At 36.9% G+C, this 22,134-nt stretch overlaps 1 protein-coding gene across 3 annotated transcripts in view; it reads left to right on the forward strand.

Moving 5' to 3' along the window:
- HDAC9 (histone deacetylase 9) overlaps window positions 1–22,134 on the forward strand; it is a 387,421-nt gene that overhangs the window by 181,041 nt on the left and 184,246 nt on the right. For 2 of the 3 annotated variants that reach the window (XM_062616787.1, XM_062616797.1), the window contains exons 7-12: window positions 3,827–3,955; window positions 6,690–6,805; window positions 12,518–12,640; window positions 14,531–14,578; window positions 15,018–15,228; window positions 15,629–15,846. In XM_062616787.1, coding sequence (XP_062472771.1) covers window positions 3,827–3,955; window positions 6,690–6,805; window positions 12,518–12,640; window positions 14,531–14,578; window positions 15,018–15,228; window positions 15,629–15,846 — 845 coding nt within the window. The remainder of the gene's footprint in view (window positions 1–3,826; window positions 3,956–6,689; window positions 6,806–12,517; window positions 12,641–14,530; window positions 14,579–15,017; window positions 15,229–15,628; window positions 15,847–22,134) is intronic. The other variant, XM_062616808.1, reaches the window with a different exon arrangement.

The raw sequence follows: 22,134 nt of genomic DNA on the forward strand, positions 1-22,134 counted from the left end.
CCGCTGGTATGTTGGCAATACCACCATTGTGCTAACCAGTACCATCTCATTATTTTCTTTTGTACCTCTGATGGTCTGTACCCATACATCATTTCTTAGTTCTATAACTTGGACCTCAAGCTGTCTTTGGCATGGAGTGTTTTGGTTGTGTGTTGTAAAGCACATAATGCTTATCTCTGCATGTGTCTCTAGTTACAATAGCGTTAAAAATAACAAACTGTGTGGTGTGAAAAAAGGATTCCTTGACTATGTATTCCTTTATTGATACTTGTTAGATACAAGGTGGAAAAAAAACAATTGATTACTCATGCATGGAGTATAGCGTAGAATATAATCAAATCAATGTAATATGTGACCCTTCACAGCTTAAAAAAAAAAAAAGACAGCTAAGGAAATAGAAAGTAACAGTGAAGATTTACTTCTAGTTCATGAAGTCTTTGTTTCTTAAGTGTTTCTATTGACTTATTTACGTTAAAGAAGTTCAAGTTATTGTTTCAAAATGATCTTAGTGATAACAGCGGGTGCCATGTGCATTAGGGAACAATTTATTTCTCAAGTAAGATCTGAATTTTGCCACTGTTGCTCATGCTGTTGTTGAAATCTTTGTAGCCAAATTTAGCATCATTTACCTCAACTGCCCCACAGCTTTTCTGATCCAGCCTGCCAGTGAGGAAAAGGAAATTCTTTCAGTTTAGAGCCTTTCAAACTCTGGACAAAAGCTCACACAGGTTTCCTATATATGGCTTTAGGCTCAAGATGAGGACCTGCTCACTATGCACCCTATCCCACCCCCCATTTCCTGCCTGGGTTCATTAAAAGCTGATTTGAAGTTGGCACACACTCTTCTGATACAAAAGTAGTACTGTGTTCCAGGAACCATCAAAAGTAGTGCATTATTATCTTTTACATTCCCTTCATGTGTGTGTGCTCTCCCCATGCACAGAAAGGATTTTTAGCCCTTCTTAAATATCTCTGTGTACTTAATAAAAAGAAACAATGAAGCAAAGCCCTATCAAAAAACACCCTAAGCTCATTTGGGAGCAATCTGCCCCCAGGCTGTATTCTTTAATGCTAGTATCTGCATATTGGTAATATTAAGCAAAGTGAAGTATAGCACTTAATGACTTCACCAAATCATTTTTCTATCTCTAATGTTTGTGTTTCAGTATCGTGTTTCTCAGGGAGAATAGTTTTCTTTCATCTGAGCAATGATGGCTGTTGTGATGAAATTAATGTGTACCTATATAGAAGCCTGTATATTTTCCATTTTTAGTAGTACAGGTACTTCTTTCCTCCTATATGAAGTTGCCATCAAAGATGAGAAAAATCATTGAAATGCTGTCTTTCTTCTTCATCTAGAACCAAAATTCTCAGTTCTGTAGGGAATTATAAATCATGCCAAAGATATTACAGGTAACCAATCCTTGGGTTACCTGTGATATCTTCTGTTGTAGTTTAAACTAATACTTTCTGTATCTTTCATACCTGTTTCCGACTTACAGTCATTTAAAGGGTAATACCAGTTCATTATTGCCAGCACTGAAAAAAGAATAAGCCAGGTAATAACAGTAAGACTAAATAAGCCATATTAGTGCAACATCTCATTATTCCAAATTATGCTGCAGTTACATAAACAAAGTCATTTTCAGGCTAGTCTTTCCTGAAATCCACTCAAGTGAATTGTTCAAATGGGTTCAGCTGAATCCTATTAAGATCGATGATATGGGCTTTAATGGACTTCAGAAAAAATAGCTGTGTCTTTTTGTTTTCTTTGCAGCAAAGCACTCTCAAATAGTATATTTTCCCTTTCTGCAAGTGGGAACTGATGATTACTTGTTCCAAAGTGCTAAATGTAGTAGAAGTGCAAGGAGTTGTGGAACAAGGAGGCAGGGCTAAAAGTGACCACTTAGACCAATATCAGATCTATACTGGTTCTTAGCAGAATTTTAGATAAATGGCCCTACCTACCAGCCTGGTGCCATGAGAACGTGCAGTCCTGTTGAGCTTATCTGCTGTGCTCCTGGCCACTTGATCTTGGTTTTCTCTTGTCTCTGACATTCTTGTGCCATAGTCGGATGATTCAGTCTGCTATACTTGCAGGCATCTAACCTAGCAAACCCCACCTCATTCAGCACCCCAACACTTCAGAGAGGCGCTCTTTCCTTTCCTCAGAAAGGGGAGATATGGGATGTATCTTGTATGGGGTGGAATCAATCTGGTTTTGAATCCTGGACCCCAGTGGGTTGCTTGGTGTACAGAAATTCAGCCACGTGCATTAACTATGCTGCTGATTCAGTGTCTTGGTTAATGTACACCGTTTCTTCCAAATATCCTTGTACCTGGTGAGACTTCTGGTGAAAGCATGTAGTGTAATCTTAGCCCATTGTTATATTTTATGTTTTCAATTTCATAGCAAATGGTATCTTAGCAAACAAGTCATCTACTCTATCGCTAGAACTATTAGTCTTAACACTGTTAGTAAGTAATAACAAATTTCTTGTTAATATTTTTATTATTAAAGATATCTAGTGTTGTGCTAGCCTCTGTATCTTGGTCTGAAATGTACTCAAGGCACTTGGGAGGGAGCGCTTGCCAAGACCAGTGCAGTACGTGACAAAGGCTATTGCACAACTGCAGGTGCTACAGGTTACAGCAGCACTTTAGCAGAGGTGCAGCCTCTTTGCTCTCGAGCAAGCATTTCTAACATTGTCATCCCTAAGGAAACAAGCAGTACATCAGGAAAAAGATGTGCAATATTACATTTTGGGCAGGGACTGGAATTAGAAGTGTTCAATTGAATTCCTGCCCCAAAGTGACAAAAAATAAAATGCTGAAAAGAATGAAGATTTAATTTATTTGTTTTTTTCTGCTAACTGGCTCCTTGTTTGGGGCTGGGCGTATGCATGTATATAAGAGAGAGAACTAGTCCCAGTTTCCAATTCTCTCTGTTTTGAGATACTGCTTAGCCAAGCCTCAGTTTCAGAAAGGGAAACATAAACAACTTCTATTCTGCAATTATCTTTCACTAGCTCTTACCAATCGGTTTGGTACAGGGTTTACTTAGACGAGCAGATAAATGAGTGTATGAAACATTTGATCATGCTAAAAATATCACAAAATAAAAAGCACAGCAGAGCTTCATCTCTGGCCTTCATATGAAAAGACCTTGTCCTTTTAGAAAACAAAGGTGGAACTTTCCCAAGGTGCATTAAATATAATCCTAGTTTTTCTGGGAATCAGTCCTACTTCTTCATTTTCAGAGTGTATATTTTTCTGTGTAAATGTACTTGGGACACTGTCATAAATCTAGTTATTCAGCGTGTTACTCAGAAAATATTGAAGTTCTGGGCCTAAAATTGCTGACCAAGAAATGTTCTGCCAGCAAGGCTTGTTGTAATTTATATTTCTAAGAGCAATCAAGAGGCAGCAATGGAGGCTTCTCTCTGTTTCTGTCATCAGACCATAATCCAATTAATTATAAGGTTCCAAGTTATAAGCTGTATTTCTATCCAAGTTTTCACCTACATGAGAGATAAAAATGATGTAGAATAAAAGTTGCATTCATCTCTAGTTAATACTTATGATATTAGCAATAATTAATGGGTAACTTCAAAGCTGAGATGAGATGAGAAAAATACTGGGATCTGAAGCTTTTTAGCTCTCTTCCTCTCTTTCCCAGCCTCCAGTCTAATATGGAGTTGTATGAGGAGCAGCAGGGTGGCTGGAGAGAATGTGTGGTAAAATCAGATGAGAGAAAGTCAGTGGTGACTGACACAAAGCAGTAAGTTGATTTGTAATCATTTATTCTTTTTTTTTTCCTTTGCAGCTTCAGAGCCCAATTTGAAGGTACGTTCAAGGTTAAAACAAAAGGTGACAGAAAGAAGAAGCAGTCCTCTACTCAGGAGGAAGGATGGAAACGTCAGTTCATTCAAGAAGCGACTCTTTGAGGTGACAGGTAATTAAGAATTGAGAAATTCTGTATCAGCTGCAAGTGCTCATGGAACAGTAGTGGTATTTTGGAATTGAAACTGTTTGCTAAAGAAAAGGTTATATCTTTTTTTTCTGCTGAGAAAAAAAAAATGAATGGTTGCGTATGAATAACTTGTAATCTACAGCTTTCTACCATTTACTAAAAAGTATTGTACATTTGAAAACCATACTTTCAAACCAACTTGGAAAACAGGACCTTACAATAGCAAGTACGAGAACAAATAAATGGTAGATTGTTGGCAGCAAGGGACATCAAAGGAGAAAACAAGATTAGCCTCTTCCCTTAAATTGCATCTTCTGTACATGGACAACGTTTTGGGTCTTGTGTCTGAGACTTCCCATCTCCCATGGAAACTTCAGATGCTAATAGCAGTCACAAAAATACTGTCTGCTGTTAGTTAATCAAGGATGTTTTGGAATCCTGTATTTGGCCCTATTTCTCTAGTTTCTCTTGTTTGAAAAATGTCAAGTTTAGTTGGTTTCAGTATGAGGGCTTACTAAGTTTTTTGAGAAGAAAGAGTTGAAAAGTTTAAATATTCAATGACATATTGTTCATCATAGCAGATAGTAAGTATTCTTAGTAATTCAAAGGGAACTTTTAGCATAGAATACAGAATATGCATATGGGTGTAATTAAAAGGGGGAATAAGGCAAAGTAAAAATCTGTCATCGAGTAATATTAATTTTTAGTATTTTTCCTGCCATTGAACTTAAAAAGTGACAAGGTGAGTGTACCATGGATGCTAAGGCTTTCTCTCACATATTTGATATTGAGTAATGGTAATTTTTTTCCACATATATTTTGCAGAATTTCCTAAACAGCTATAGTCCTCTCATTTTTAGTCCTTAGGATTAATATGCTGCCGAGCCTTACCTGTAGATTTGAAAGAAAAGAGCATTTACAGTCTTTGGTCTCATTCTGACATTTCTTGCTTTGACTCTGCATCTTTGGTAGCTTCATAGCTTGTTCAAGTGGTGTTACAATCAGGCCATAAGTTTATGTAACCAAGTGCTACTAGTCTGTCAGACATGTATCTGAATTCGCTTGGCATATCAGAATTATGTCATTCACATCAGTGTCCGCATACATGCAGTTCTTGTGACAACTTTCCACAGTATGTCATGTGTAGAACTCCGACATGGATGTGAATGTAAGTGTGAAAGCAACTAAATAAGATAATTTCCCTATAAATTATTTCCAGATTAGCAATTTTTACAGCTAATTTATTATTTCAATTTGCTGAAACTCTTACAAGATTCTTGTTTTCCACTTCCTTAGTTTTAGCTGATTTCTACATATTTTGTACACTCACAAAGTATAAAATGAAACACTTATCCCAAGAGGTTTATTCTGCAGCCATTGAAAGAGCAGACTCCTGAAAATAAATGTGTCCTCTTCCTAGCTCTGACATAATTCGAAGCCTTACAGATTGCTGTTATCTTTATTGTTACCAGCTATGTGACATTTTGCACCTTTCATAATCAAAATTTCCCTGATCAAACATTTCTGGTCAAAGCCTTTTCCTCCTTTCCTTTTTTTCTTTTTTTTTAAATACTTTTAACTGAAAAAAAAGCCCTTTATTTAGATGCCTAACTATAAGGAAAGTGCTATTGTAAATTTTAAAACAGAGAAGAAAGAGTAAGTTTGTGTTTCTTCTATAAAAACTAGCAATAATATGACGCAAGAGTTTTAGCTGACAATTAGATTAGCTGCATAAGAATTCACTTCAGTAAATTGAAGTCACTTCTAGTAGGAAAGAGTAGCAGGTCCAAGAAACAGCTAGGAAATCTCCTGGTAATTTCAGACACATTGGGATTATATTTTTGCATATAAACTGAGGCAGAAAGAGTGAAGAAGCAAAGAAGTAGCTATAGAATATTTACAGCCACATTTAGATACTAATTATTTGAATTTCTTAAGTGCTTTAATTTGAAAGCTATTCCATTGAAATAGGTTTACTTCTACTAATGCTGTGCTCTTCCATCTTTAACCTTGTTAACTGTTTCCATTACATAAATTTAATTGATACCAGAGTAGGATTACAGTGGCAACAACAGCATACAACAAAATTATCCCCTCCCCCTTTATCTCAGCCAGAACTCAGGAAATTTTAAATCAAGATAACATACAGCCTTTCAAATGCTATTTCAAGACTTTTGTATACTGTAACTATTCCTTCGTATTTGTGCCAAAGACGTAGTGAAAGTGGTATATATTTTGCCATTATTACTTGTGTATGTAACGATTAGTCCACAATGGCCGCATCCACTTTCTAAAAAGAAAGGGGATGGCAGTAGGCCTCATGAATTGATGATGTGTTATCATGACCTTTGCAAGCCTGCTATCTCTGTCATTGTGATCTCTTACAGAGGCAGGATTCTTTGCAATTAAAAGGAAAATACTTTCTGTTCTTTTTACTCATTGCAAGTTCTGTGCCTTTGTGGGAAAAATAAATACTAAATTCTTCCTTTATGAATCAGACAGATCAGCAGGGGAAAGACCAAGAATATCTCTCTCTCTGTTAGCTCTGTAAAAGAAAAAACAAAATAAATGGAAAATGAATTAGAAATCTTTAATGTAAGTAAATAGATTCTTTTCAAGAGACAAAAAACTCCAAGCCTGTGCCATTAAAAGTATGTAATTAATCAAGTGTTCCTTTCCTAGTGTGAAATTCAGGTATGCTTAATCTGCTTTTCAGAATCCTCAGTCAGTAGCAGCTCCCCTGGATCAGGTCCTAGTTCCCCGAGCAATGGTCCCACCAGCAGTATAACAGAAAATGAAAACTCAGTTTTGCCATCTAACATTCAAGCTGAGGTAAGACTCTTTATTTGGTATAGATAATTTCTCAGGTTTCTAGACTGGAGAGATTTGAAACTTCAATTTGGTAGTGCTCACTAGCAGAGTAATTGCAGAAGTCATAATTATCAGGGATACCAGGACACTACAGGCTGACATCAGATTATGTTGTGTACAGGATACATCTTCATAAATGAGATGCATGTTCAAGAGGCTGGCATATATGAGATGCATGTTCAGGAGGCTGGCATCTATGTGATGCATGTTCAGGATACCCTTCAGGAAGAAAATTGCAAATAAAGGCAGCAGCAATGCTACTGGAAGAGGAAGAGTGAGCTGTGGAAGGAACTTGGAAGCATCTGTTGCAGAACATTATCTTTTCGGATAACCTGAAGAGGTGCACAGTGTTGAACACTGATGATGAACTTTCACATGCAAAAGGGTGATTTAGGCATTGGTGACCCTGACACATGCAAGTTAAGGTGATCCCAGGTTCAGATGGATTCTAAAGTAGATTTGCTTTATTACAGTATCGGAGTTAGGTGACTACATCCTTTTTCATATCTGCCTTTTATTTTACTGTACCTCAGTATTCTTATCAGGGCCAGTACTGACATGCCAGGAGTCTTGAATACTTTTTTCTTGTGAAGTTTGTACATGGAAGGAATCTGAACTACTCCATATTCTGTTTCCATACATATGTGCCTATCCCAACAGCTACGCAGATGGTAAATCAATTGTGATAAACCTCATTTAGCATAGATGACATGCCTTAGTCATTGCTTTCCGTGGCAATATTGTAAAGGGACAGTAAACACAACTAAGAGAGAATCAAATTCCACAATATTCCGTATGCATATACTTACAGGAATTCCTGCTTTGGTGGAAAAGTTTTCTAGTAATTGTTGGTTTATACAATGTGTGTTAATAAAATCGCATTAGAAAATATGATTTAATAGAGTTTTAGCTAATGGAGCTGTTTCTCCAGGTCAGTGGCAGGACATCACCTCAAAAAAACCTGGAATGGGCAGTTCAACCTCCAGCAGTGACTTTTCCCCATAATGAATTAATTGTGTGTGTGAACTATGATCCAGGGGGCAGGTGGGTGACCTCTGCACACTGATTAGTAGCCTCTCTCTGGCCCGTAACCAAAAACAAAAAAAAATTGCATTGATGGCTAACATGTGGTCTTGCCTCTTAGCCCCCTGTATGTGATTGCAAAGAAATTTAAATGATGCAGAGTAAGATCCACCATTTGGATTAGATAGGATCTTAATTCAGTGGAGTTAAATGGTATATTTTAGTATTGGGAATGCTTTAGATAGAAATTTGCAATATGTGGGTGTTAGTACTCTATTAAACAGGAAATCTTGTCCAACTGGATTGTTTATTGACTTGAAGATACTACAAAATGCAAAGGGAATAACATCTCAGACTGATGTACGATGCTTGTTAGTTTGAGTGTTACAGTTTCTGGACATTTTTCCACAGTTTGGAACCACCATCAGAAATGCATACAATCTGGTCAGGCTGGCAGTCTCTCTTTGGGGAGATTTGGAAAGGTTGTAGTAACAACCATCAGCATTATATTGTGTTTATTAGTAGCTCACTACATTGCATGTAATTTGCCATTACTGTGCCAGACAACAGAAGTTACAGTCCCACCATGCAATCACAGATACTCAACTGAGCCTAAAAGTTCCCTTAGAAGCTGAGCTCTACGTGCTGCCATTGGTCACTTAGCTCGCTGGAAGTGTGCTAAGAAGCTGAAACTACAGAGTTGTATTTCTGAATCCAGTGGGGGATTTCTTTACCACTCTGGTTACTTGACTTTTAATATTGTCATACTGTGGGCTGAAACATTTTTCCATAAATCTCAGCTTCAGTGCATTTTGATTTCAGTGGGATTTTCTTTGGTAGTTTAACAGCAGCCAAACTCCTACATCTCTTTTCTAGTTTTAGCATTAGCTGCCAGCCCTCAAAGGCTATATATCTAATCAATGTTTCATCAGATGCACCAAGTATAGAAGTTTCTAATAATAGCATAAGTGTTCCTAAATCACCCAAAATATCATTTGGTTTGCTGTAATCCTGCATGACTCACTTTGCTGTTGTTTCATAATTGTTGTTGTGGCATTTGCAGTAAGTGTTGTGCTCATATCTGAGTGGGTGGATAGCTGTGGTTTTCATGGCACCAAATAAAACACTTTTTGCTGAGGGAAAACAGGTTGCTATGACAGAGGGCCATTTACCAGTAAAACATGAGTCAATACCATAAATGATTACGCTCTAGTGCATGGACAGAATTAGGGCATTATCAGTAATGAAACAGATTTTTAAAGTATTTTTGCCATATCCATTTCAATAGTGAGACTTTTAAGTGGTTTACCCTCCAGAGCAGACAGTCTGGTGGGCAGATATTTACATTTTTTTGAATGAACAAAGGTGAGCTGCAAATGCTACATTTTTGCAGATAATCTTTTACTATCACAGTTCCCTTAATGGTACTTTCAGTGCCATTTGTTAAAACACTGGTCTCATTATATGAAACTTGAAAGTTAAGCTTCAGATTTTAATTGCACCTTATAAATAAAATGCTGTTTTTGTTAGGCCCAGTTGTCTCCAGTATCATCAAGGTTCACCACAGTAGCTATTTGTCTCTTGTAGCATGCCATACACTTAGAGGTCACCTGCTGTGCTGGGGCTCAATCTTACGTGCATGATAAATGCAAGCAGGATTGAGCCGCTGCACAGCACATCCCTGGAGTTCAGAGGGACAGCTTGCCTTAGTCATGTAAAATGATTAATTTTAGCACTCATGGCCTGGTCAAAAGCCATTGGAGGCAATGGAAAGTTTCCAGTTGGTGTAAGTGGGCTTCAGATAATTTTTCTTTCAGTTGTGCTTTGGAGAGCAGCATTTCCTAGAATATCACCTGATTATACAGGAGATAAAACTGACATGCATGGCAGATAAACACATACTTGATTTGTGCAGCCCCACAGCGCTATGTTTCTAATACTCAGCTCCTTGAAGTGATCTTTGCAAGTAGCCAGTGGAAAAAAATGTGTAGTTTTCTGACCAGCTGAGGTTTGCTTCATGTGCAAGTGAAGAGAATCTTATTAATTAAAGTAAAAACCCACAACACCCCAAAAGACTTAAGAATGTAATTGTAAGCATTCAAAGCTATGACAACCTTACTGTAGCTCCATAATTGAGAAGTATCAAAGACGTTTCCTCTTCCCCTTCTAACGTATAAATGTGCATATAAACATGCACACCTGACATAGGTGTTCCTGCTTCTCAGAAGGTCCCAGTATAGCACAACAGAGATACAATAGCTAATCATAATTACTTAATGATCATAATGCACTACTACATTTAGTTATTGTACTGTATTTTAAGAAAAGGGTAACTGTTTACAGACTGTTTTAAGGGTCAGGAAGCAGGATCCACGTATGCAGTGAGTGAGCATATAGAGGAGCAAGTAGGTCGAGTTGCTCTTTGGGGTGATTTAGGTGCCAGTCTAAACAATCAAGTCTGCATGTAGGATGAGGACCATAGCTCAGCCATTGTGTTGCCAAATGACACTGCTGGCAACTGCACCTTTTGCTATCGTTTCAAGGTATTGCCAACTGTGTGAAAAGAGAAGCGGCTGTTGGGGTTAAGCAGCTCTGCCTCAGCATATGTAGGACCCTGATTTATGCAGGTGGGCTACCAAGCTTATTTTGAGAGATGAGTTTTAACTTATGCTTAGGCTAATATTACCTGAAAATATTTTTTTAATAGTTACCAAAATGAAAATGACTGATTATTGGCAATATTAGAAATTGGTTTAAATGTTCTTACTAATAAACTCCTGTTTTCAACATTAAATTCCCATGATTCTGCCTGATTCAACAATTGTGCCTTACCTTAATGTGGGAATGTGTTTTCCTGCTATACACCCTGTCACTGTTATGTTTGTTAATTCAGATCTGAGAAGATAATAGTGACATACTGAAAACCAAAAAGGAAACATGCACTTTGAAGTGGCTTTGTATAGATAGATACTGCAGTTGCTACAAATTTGATTATATTCTAGGAGGCATACGAGCTTCTGCAGTGTCCTTTTGCAGTTAAATCTTTATAGTCTCCCTCAATAATATCTCCATAGTCTTGATGTGGTTTTATTCATGGTCAAAGGGAGATGTTATCAAGGCAAGATACTGTTAGCCAGGAATTAATGTAATATACAAGTGAAGCTTCTTTGTTTCGTGTGCTATCTGTTGACATTCCCTAGGTACCAAAAGAAAATTACAGAAATAGGCTTCTACTGTTATTGTCTCAGTGATAGGTCGTATCTCCAAACAAACTGTATGAGGAAGGTTATGTTTTGGAATAACATCCTGTGTTTTTGTGCTTAACCACTTTTCATTGATGGTCTGAAGTTGCATTGTATTAGCACAGAGTATTTTACAGAGTTAATTGATATTGCAGGTTTGTCCAGGGGAAAATCTACAGCTCCCCACAACATGCTTGACAAGTTATTATATTTACTTTAGTCAAAGCCCGAGTGTGCAGTATCCCTCTTGGAGGTGGTCTATTATTGGAGTCCCATATGCTTTTTGTTTGGGAAGAAAGCAGTCACTGTGTCATACTGTTACACAGGGTATTCTTTTTCAAGGATGTTGTTCCCTTGGGGACCATATCATGCCAGAGTTCCTAAGTCTAATAAGACCTTTGTAGCTCTTATTGTGTTAAAGTTCTGGGAGGGAAGCAAGAGTTAAACAGAAAATGTAATTCAAGCAACTGTACTAGACCACATGTTGAAAAACATGACTGTTCAAGCAGAAAGGCAAAGGCTTCAAAAAGATTCCTGTTGTAGTAATGTAACTTTTTATGTTTCTTCCCAATGAATATAGAATGGAAAGACAGAGGGTGATCTTTGTAGAATGTCTGGTTTTACTTGACAGTAATTAAAACTACATCAGCAATTCCATGTCCTTGAAAATTAAATCACAAGGCTTCAAAAGAAGTGTTAAAGATTTTAATTTGGAGGGAATTGGGAAGGCTATGAGGGGTATCCCACCATCGGAGAATGGTAGGATGCTGGTTTTGTATGCATGCATAGAGAAAGAGGAGACAGTACATTTTTTAAATGGTAGATGTAGCAATCTGCCTCACTTTCTACCCCAAATTCCCATGTCAGTGGATGTAAATATTGTGCCTGAAATTTCCCCATATAGTAGTCTGGGTAAGAAAATACATGGATTAGGTAGAAACATTTCATACCTTACAACAAAGTTTATAATGACCACAGTAAAGTAAAGTTATAATACATGCACATATGTGACACCTTTCATTCTGCTAGATATGCTCCTTAATTCCTTGGCTAAATTCCCACTGAGTTTTTAATAGTGAAAGTGCAGGTGATGAGAAGAACCTCTGTTTAGCTGATGAGATGCTGATGAGAATAGAAGGTCTAGGAATCTCCAAGATTTCATTTGTTGCATGGAAACTTGATTTACTAACCAAGGAATAATCCATGACTGTATCAGTTGCTTTCTTAAGAAAAGAAATACCAACAGCCTTTTCACAGGGATACTTTTCCTTATCTGGCACCCCATTGAGATGCAAACCAACGCATGATACATAACTGGCTTTCAGTGTAGCAGAATAACAAGGATGAAATAACTAAGATAAAAAAAGTTGAAGGTGATACTTCAGTTGTTTTTTCCACTTTATTCCAGCATCTGGTTTCACAGCAACGGCTTTTTATACAGGATGAATCAGTGAACTTGCTGAGTTTGTACACATCCCCTTCTTTGCCCAACATTACCTTGGGACTTCCAGCAGTGCAACCTCAAATCAGTGTAAGTGACCAGCCTCAAGCCTTGTGTCCATTTTTGCTTCCAGAAAACCTGCTTTCTTACTATTATCTTTTTTTTTTTTTTTTTTTATTTTAGCATTTTGGAACGTAAGCAATTCACAGTAGGAACCAAACTTCTCTTTGCATTGCACAATGTCTGAACATTTATGGGCACATCTTGAAAGCAGTAACAATTCTTAATCGTAAATAAGTGCCAGTGAGGGGCTTATCTAAGTACAGGCCACATGCGTTGCATTTATGGCTGCAAATCAGATAACGGATTTCAGACATGGTGAGAAGTATATGAGGAGATCATTTACTGTAAAAGTTCAAATTATATGATCGCTCCTACCTGCTAGAGTACAGCACCTGTAACTTTTTATGAGATTCCAGTAGCAATCTCATGTGGAATGGAGCATAGTAGGGGAGGAATCTAATATTCCTTCAGCTAGGTTTGTTTTTTGAGTTGTGTGCCATCAATCAGATAAATAAAGTCAGTGATATGTGAACGACAGTATTTTAATAACAAGTTCTATTCATGTGCCCTTGTTCAGTCTGCAGCAATTTAATGTGATATGTATGAAAACACAGACATGGTATGTATGGATATCCATGCTGATGGATACAGATCTTTAGATCTAGACCAAGTTACAGTAAACTATACATGAAATCTGAGGCACAGAGGAATATGTGAAAATTTTTGCCTCTGGTCAAAACTTCCATTTTCTGATTTCTAGCAAAATTGGTAAAGTATTATAGAAGTCATGTGGTTGTTCTGTGCAATGGAGTATAAATTCTGAAGAAATTTTTGCCGGTTAAATTTTGTAGAAAGTAAATTGGTAACTTCTATAAAAATACAAGGGCTGTAAGTACAGCTTTCCATCTATAATTCAATCTATACAGTCCACTGTGGTTTATAGCAAGTGCTACTTAATTTCTGTGCTGAATGTAGTTTCAAGTTAAAGTTTCATGTTATTTTATGGCTTTTTCAGTACCTTACTGTTCTCACCAGTAATATATTGCTGCAATCCCATATTTTAACATCAGATATAGAACTTTGCAAAGTTGCATAAGCTTTAAATCAGTTCTCTAGAAGCCTTTCGTAAGATTTTTATAAGCAAATTATTGTTTTTAAGGGATGGAAAAACTGAACTGACCATGAAAAGTAGTGCTTACTTTTCCAGACGATATCATCAAAAATTTCTTAGCTATTTCACAAAAAGTATAACTAGCTTCAAAGTAATTTTATGACATTAAAATTGAAATGAAAATATGTTTAATTTGCTTACTCAAATCATATGAGCTTTTGATGTGGCCAGCTAGCACCAAATATTACTTTTGGCATTAGGAAAAACAAAACAGTTGATTTATGCAAGTAATGTTTATTTCTGTTACCAGAATAAGCAGTCACAAATTGAATGTAAAGTTTACTTTGGTGTTTGTTTTTCAGGGAAGGGTGATAGCAGAGTGTGAAGTAAGCATGCACCCAAAAAATATTAGTGAAAAGCTTGGTTTGCTTTATTAGAATCTGTGGAATTTAGATTGTCAGAGATACTGGTTTTACCATAACATATCATAGGTGGCTATCTGCAGCCCACAACATGCTTATATCTGTTAGGTTATTATTCTTGCTGTAAAAATTGTTGTTCTGCTTTAGCTGCTTTTTTTAAGATTTATTTTTTTAACTAGACAAAGAACAAAGAAATGTAAAGTACATTTGCAATGCTGAAGGGCCAAAACTTCCAAAAGCTTTAAAACCAATAACTATGCAATTTATAAGGGCACTTCAAAATGCCACACACATGCAACAGCTCTTGATGGTTCTGTAGATGAGAGTTTAACTCTACAAATTTACTTTGCAAAGGGTAAAACTTATATTTGTGCTGTCCTTCAGGGAGTCAGGGAGTGCTCCAGGAAAAGTAATAGCTTCCCACTACTACAGGTAATTATTTTGTTTTACTAATTGGCTTGCTGTTTGATGGAAAGTTATGTGAAAAAACAAGCTTTGCCTCATCCAAACTCAATGGAAACTATTTCCTCTGATTCCCTATTTTCCTGTGCAGGAGGCTGTGGGAAGATCTTGAGGAATTTTAAGGATAGGTCCTGTTTTTTCATTAATAATGTTCTAACTAGTAGTACCTTATGCTTTGGCTTTTACTACTGATTTTTTCCAAGTGGTTTCATTGCCCAGTTTCTCAGTGTTGCATTTAACTTGCATGTTATTCCTCCCTTTTCATCTCACAGTCACAGTGTAAGATAGGGATGTTAACCTTTTCCTCTGTATGTGTTCATGAAGTATGACATAAGACCATCTAATCAAGCAGAGATAAACATGGCCAGGTCTATGAATAGCAGTTACCAGTGCCCTTGTTCTTTGACAGGCTTCATCATCATTCAAAGAAAAGCAGAAGGGTGAGACCCAGTCACTCAGACCAGGAGTGGCCTTGGCTGGACAGTATGTGGGAAGCATTCCTCCGTCCTCAACTCATCCTCACGTTTCTTTGGAGGGAAAGCCAAATAGCAGCCACCAGGCTCTCTTGCAGCATCTGTTACTGAAAGAACAAATGAGACAGCAAAAGCTTCTTGTGACTGGTAATGATCAAGGTTTCAACACAATAATAATCTAAGATGTTTTTAATGGCATTTGTATTCACATTAGATGTGATAATACAGATATTATACATCCTAACCATTGGGAAAACTGGAAGGGTGGGAGAAAAAAGGGCAACCTCTTTGCTTTCCCCCATAGTGATTCTGCTGCAGTCTGTTAGCCAGAAAGAATTCAGTGATCACAGGAAAAAGAAAATGATTACTTCATCACATTCTTTTGTAGCTGCTGAACTTCCCAGCATGGTGAGGCACGTGGTACACATCCCACTGCATCAGTGCTGATGCTAAGTTCTGCAATATACACCCCTCTTCTCACTGAAAGCTCTCTCCTATTAGAACTATGTTGTTTTTCATATTGGAGTGAAATGTCCCTGTTTTGCAGGAGCGGTTCCTCTTCATCCACAGTCTCCTTTAGCAGCAAAGGAGAGAGTCTCACCTGGCATACGAGCTGCCCACAGACTGCCTCGTCACAGGCCACTGAATCGAACCCAGTCAGCCCCTCTTCCTCAGAGTACTTTGGCCCAGCTGGTTATCCAGCAGCAGCATCAACAATTTTTGGAGAAGCAGAAACAGTACCAGCAGCAGATCCACATGAATAAGGTGAGTCCCCAAAGTAAGGAATTTCCAGTGAATGTAAAGGTTGAAAACTTATAAGGGAGTTTAGGTATTGGTGCCATGTGGTCATGGACAGTAGACAGGTTCTTGCACGGTTATCTTGTTTATGAACAGTTGGTATATACATTTGTATAGTTCTTCATTTTCAACTTCTGAAATATGCTACAAAGGTAATTTTCATTCTTGATGTCAGCAAGAAAACAACAAAATAGTGTTCAGAGCATCTTACAGGTTTAAATTACAGGTGGTTTCATGTTGAATGGTAAGTGATGCCTTAAGGATTACTAAATTTCTATCCAACTTTTTTATGCGCACTTTTGAGTTTCAGCAATTTTTCCTTTCAGCTGCCTTTGAATTGTATTTTAAGCTTCCTCATTGTGGACTACTGTGTGCAGTAAGTATATAACTCATCTAAACACAACCAGCTGATTAAATTTATCTTTTTTATCAGCTTTTATCAAACCAACTTTTTCTCTGTAAGTCAGAGAAAGTTTGTTATCTATATGGTGCTATAAATTTCCCATATAAGGGAGAAGAGAAGAATGTGCTATTGTTAACATCTGATACAGAGTTAACTTGTGCCCCTCTTTCCGTGCAGGCTAACACCTTATTATGGGGAGGGAGGGGGGAGAATAAAAGGGACCATGCATTAATAAACAAAGAGCAGCAGAATCTAAATAGCTTTATGAGAAGCTAATGCTTCTACAACAAATACGATGCTGTTCCCTGCTCTAAAATGAAGATACACAGCTAATTAAACGTTTTCATCTAGAGAATGTTTTTCTGAACTTACTCCATAGCTTTTCAAAAGTTATTTGCTGGAGCTCCACTAGTAATTCAGAGATATTAATCATTCATCTTCAGTTGTCTTCTTTTATTTGAGGGTTACATAATAACTATATATAAGAGGCAATGGCAAAGAAGAAAAGATTAAAAGCAGCGTTCAGCCCTAATACCTAAGAAAAAAGAAAGAAAAAAAAGTCAATCCACCTTACTGGGTGAACTTCCCAGGGGGTACTGATTCTTTGGAATCTAGTAAGAGTTCCCAACAAAATGAGAAACAAACCTAGAGTTTAAGTACATAGTTTGTACAGTGGTTTGGTTATTAAATCTTGTCTTAATTAGGAAAAATGAAGACCAGAAAACTTCAAAGTTCAGAGCTGATCCTTGCATGTTAACCCCTCTCAGCTTGGGTGTTTTGATTACTCAACTAGGACTCCAGTTGGCTTTTCTTTGAGTATGCATTCCATATGTTTAATCAAGATGGCATATGTATATCTCATAGCCTCAGGTTTTGAAAATATTTCACCTGCCCTCAATTGTCTGAAGAGAAAAGAATTTTTACCAGTAAAGTAAATCCCAGTCTTTGTGCTGTTTTTGTGTATTTGCTACAAACCAATCAGTTCATGCATTCCTCACAAAGCAAAGAACCCCACTGACATGTTTTTGCTAGATAATATGCTTTTTTGACACAAATTCTACTAAAGCATTTGGAGATATTTGCTTTGCCATATAGGTACATTTGCCCTGAATGTCAAAATTAAACTTGAGTCATATAAACATATTCCTAGTCACACAGGACTAGGAATGCATTGTGCCTCACAAGAGATAGCCTGGCCAAGGAAGTACAAAGGCTGCAGTTGGTTTGGGATAATGCTTGTTTCAGTGATTTTTTTTTTCCCCTCAGTTAAAGTGTAATGAAAATGTATGTTAAGAAGCATAACTCCCTCTCATACTTGAAATACTCTTTCAGTTTTACATGGTTATATGTAATAAAGAGATAAAACAATTCCTTCTTGTAAAACGTAGTGAACAAATTTTTATTCTCTACAGTATAGGCTATACACATATGCAGATAATAGAAATTTAAATTTATCCTTAGTAGCTTCTCAGTCTCCTTTATGCCTACTCCCAGAGCAGCTAGCCTTCACGAGGAGCACAGCAACTCATCAGAGCAGCAAACACCTAAAGAGGAATAGGATCATGGTGCAGCCACAGAAGCAGTGGGTTATCAGAGGATGAGGGTGATTTATCAGACTTTACAGTTTGCAGCATTTAGTTTCTTCTACAGCACCTTTCTCAGAAGAACCGTTCTGATGAATAGCACTGAAAAATTACAGTGCTGTAATGATGTATCTGTCCTCTGCAAGTATACAGAAAGCCAGGGGGCTTTATTACAAACTTAAAAAGGAAACCTGATTTTTAAAACCTGGAATTTAACGGTAGCCCATAGATGAGAGAGTGAGAAAAGATCAAATCATGGAGTAGATTTTAAGTACTAAATTTAAAGGTATATTCTTTAACTCTTTAACTTAAAAGTTCAGATCGAACACCTGTGCCTACATAAGGTTTATGAAGTCCTCCAGCATGGTGGAATATACCTTGTTCTATCTTAAAACTAGCCTCTATTCACAGTTGAAGTTATTTGTTCATCATATAATTTGCATGGCTTTACAATCGAACTTAACTCTGCAAAGCAGAGTTACTTGAACCTTAAAACAGTAGATATTCTAGACCATGTAGCAAAGCAACCCTGTGTCTTCTCATTTCTTAGGACAAGTTTGGGCATGTATCAAGTAAATACATACACTTGCATTTTCTGTTAGTCTGTCTCCTAACCTTCTGTTATTAGGCTGTATAATGAAATCTGCACAGAGGTGTAATTCACTCCTTTTCAATCATGAAAAATATAGGTGGTTTTTTTTTTAATAAGGTATACTCAAATATTCTCTGAAAAGTTTTTTGTGTGAAATACCACAACCATTTTAAGCTGACAACACTATGAAATGCCAGTTGATCAAGAGGTTAGAACAAGTTAGCATCTTTTTTTTCTTTCCAATTTCTCTTTCCTTTTTTCCTTATGTTTAGGACTTTGAATAATTAAGAATTTAATATAGTTCAGCTGAACCCACTATTTGAATGTTTGCCCTGAAATAAGATTATACAGCATGCACCAGCACTCCCTGAAAAGTGTTCTTGGTCAGAGCATTTGGGCAGATGTACAAGTGTATCTTTCTGTAACAAAAAAAAAGAGGAAGAGACCAAGTTTCTCTCCACCCCATTGGTCTTGTAATTTCTCTTGTATTAAAAAAAAAAATTATTTTCTTTAAGAAAATAATACATTTCGGCAGCAAGACAGTGCTGCTGTGAGGGTGATAACGAGCAAAATCTAACATAGGTCAGAGGTAAAGAATTCCCCTGGATTATTTCCATTCTGAAAAGAAGCAAATAATTTTCAAGAGATGTGCCTCTGTCCTTAATAACAAAGAAAAGATCCCCTATGGATTATTTCTGGTGAGCTGTCAGATGCCGGGCTTTTGATGTGGGAAACGGTATACCTCTCCACTGAAGTCTGGCATTTATACCTGCGGGATCTAGTATGCTGACCTTCTGAAAACATTCTGCAAATGTTCACATCCCATCCAAAAGTGGGTGGAAGCCCTCATTCCAGCTTTCTGGGGAAAAAATATTAATGAATGTGAAGTAACCTGAACTCCTCTTGTCTGAACGAAGATCGGCTTTGCCGTTGTCAGCTTTAATATACTTCTGTCCAAATGACAGCTTATTTCCTTATAAGGCCCTTTGATCACCATTGCAGATCTTCGTTTTACTCAATAAAGGGAGTCCGAAGTCTAAACCCTCTGGTTAAAATTATTGCAGTCAGGTAGCAAAAGACCACTACTACAATAAAAACCTTAAATTCTTGATGTTATTTGTGTATCTTTGTATCTAGAAACCCTTGACCCTGCCACTTGCAGAAAAAAAAGGGTAATTTTGATGTAAATAATATAAGTGCAAAGCCTGTAGCATATGTCTGTATTCAAGAAAATCTCATAATGTGAAAAGTGAACAAACCCCTCTGTCTTTTAAGGTCATTTTTTGTAACATATGATGAATAAAATCCTGCCTCCACTGAAGCTAAAGTAGCACTGTCTTCACTCAACCAAGATTTTATTTGCTCAGTGTAGGAACCCTACATATGTTCTTAAAATAATCTATTCATAGCATTTTGACAATTTGTTTTTAATGGTAAAATCCTCCTCTGTATTGAAGTAGTAAAGGTTAAAATAATGCAGCAGTTGGGAGGATGCACTGAATTATGGGAACAGTATAGATAATATTAGAGCTTACATAAGGAGTACCTGAATTACAGTTTTCATTTCAGGCTGTCAGTTGGTTTAAAGCACATTTATAAATACATAAAAATATCTAGGAAGTGAAAATTTGTTAGTGCTTTGCATGGTGATCATAATTGACAAATATCTGTTAATAAAAAATGAAAAATAATATGTAAGGTTCTGTTGATGTACTGATGGAAAAAATAAGATTATTTGTTGTCAATAATAATATTGAAAAGATACAGTTAACGCCAGATTAATAATTCGCTTCTCTGAATAATACTTAATGAAATACAGATGACTGGATCAGATTCAGCTGGAGTAAATTAATACAGCTTCATTAAACATGTTACAACTGAGGTTTTAGTTTTCCAGCTTACACATCTGACTAGCACCTTCTGAAGGTGAGAGGTAGCACAGCTCTCCAAATACTGCTATCAGGCAGGCAATTATTTGGACAAAACTACAGCAACAGCTGACTGTGGAACTGAAAAATGCCCAAAGCCTTTTCTCCTTTGCTGAGAACTATTGTTTAAGCCATTAGGCAGAAGAATTATTTTGAAAGATACATTCCTTAGAAACATTGTACTACATGAGTAACAGAGACAACAGTAAGCAGATGCCAGGTTGTTTCAGTACAACTAGTGTACCATCATTGGTCAAAGTAATATGAGATAGTCATAGGAGAGAAGGAGAAAAAGTGTTTCGTATGTATGTACAGGAGTTTGTAGAAATAGCCACCATGTTTTTAAAATGAAGAATTAATTAAAGAAAGAAATGTAGGGGTTGTTGTTGCGGGATTTTGTGCTATGTGTCTTTGTAAAGATGTTTTATTTAAAATATTGTATTTTACAAGAGCTTATCATTACAAAGGAGAAACGAAGGCAGGGGCTGTAACTGAAGGATCTATATAATGATTTGTTGCAATCTCCAGGCTATTTAGTCTTCCGCTTTTCTGTACAAGCAAACAGGTTAGATTGTGTTTGATTGGACTCTTCTAGTTATACAGTGGAACTGATGTCTGTAAGTGCTTCCTCTCCTGCTGCCACTATTTTCTTTGGCTCATGCATGTCCCTAACAGTTTAATTTCCTGAAAATAGAAGAAAATAAAATATATAGGTTACATTAGCATGAAACCATTTTTCTGAGTGACTCCTTTAGTTGGAATAGCGAAAACAATGAAGTGTACTGGTTAAAGAGACCAGTCTGTACAGCTCTAATTTATTAGTGAAAAAAAAGTAGGGGTTTTAAATGTAGCCTTAGTAAAATTCAGGTTAATCAATCACTTTTCCAAAATGAAAAATATGCATTAACATAAGGAGAATCCAGCATGTACCTACAGATAAATTCAGAGAAAAAGTGGTAAGTGGGGATTTAAAGATTTAAGCATTAAGTGTAAGCAGAAGTATCCAGCAGTGAAAGGACCTGAGCAGTGTTTCATATAAGACTCATTTTCTGCTATGGAATCCAGCTTTAGCTAGAGAGGTAAGATAGAAATACTGACTCTAAACTCCAAATATGTAATTTTCCACACTACTACTAGGAGATATAATATAAAATCAGATGTTTCTGACTTAGAAGAACTGACCAATCTGTTGGTAATGCTACTGATGTAATTACTGGAATAAGATGGGGCCAAGCTGCCTTTAAAAAACAGTTTAACAAATAGGAAAGCATGGTTAATAGTGATACAGGGAAGGCATTCAGCTGTGGCTTAGCAGACTGAGCGGCAGCAGTGGTTTTCAGGTTTGGGGTCTGTCCCTCCCACCATGCCATCCACTTGTTTTTATCATTCTCCATCATAGGAGAGGACAGGACATAAAAGTGAAAAAGCATAAAAGAAAGGAGAGCAGTAATGAGCTAAATATGTGTCTTAACTTTGCTAGTAAGTAATGGTAAAAATTGGGGGTTATTTTTCTCTTCTCAGTATATTTGACCTTGGAGATACAAATCAGTATTTGCTTGAAATCAAGTGGTCAGTTGAATAAATGGTAATTACTCACTTGACCCCACAGATGCTTGCTCACATCTCTAATTTGTATCCCTTTCAATAGAGTGGGGATTTTTTCAGTTTGTGTTTTGAGGACTACATCTGGACTGGTTTGGAATGTATTTGCTGCATCTTAAATAATAAAACATAATCTGTACTTGATTG

This window comes from Pezoporus occidentalis, unplaced genomic scaffold (assembly GCF_034315485.1).
Source record: "Pezoporus occidentalis ecotype Australia unplaced genomic scaffold, CSIRO_AGI_Poc_V1 ctg103, whole genome shotgun sequence".
Taxonomy (NCBI): domain Eukaryota; kingdom Metazoa; phylum Chordata; class Aves; order Psittaciformes; family Psittacidae; genus Pezoporus; species Pezoporus occidentalis.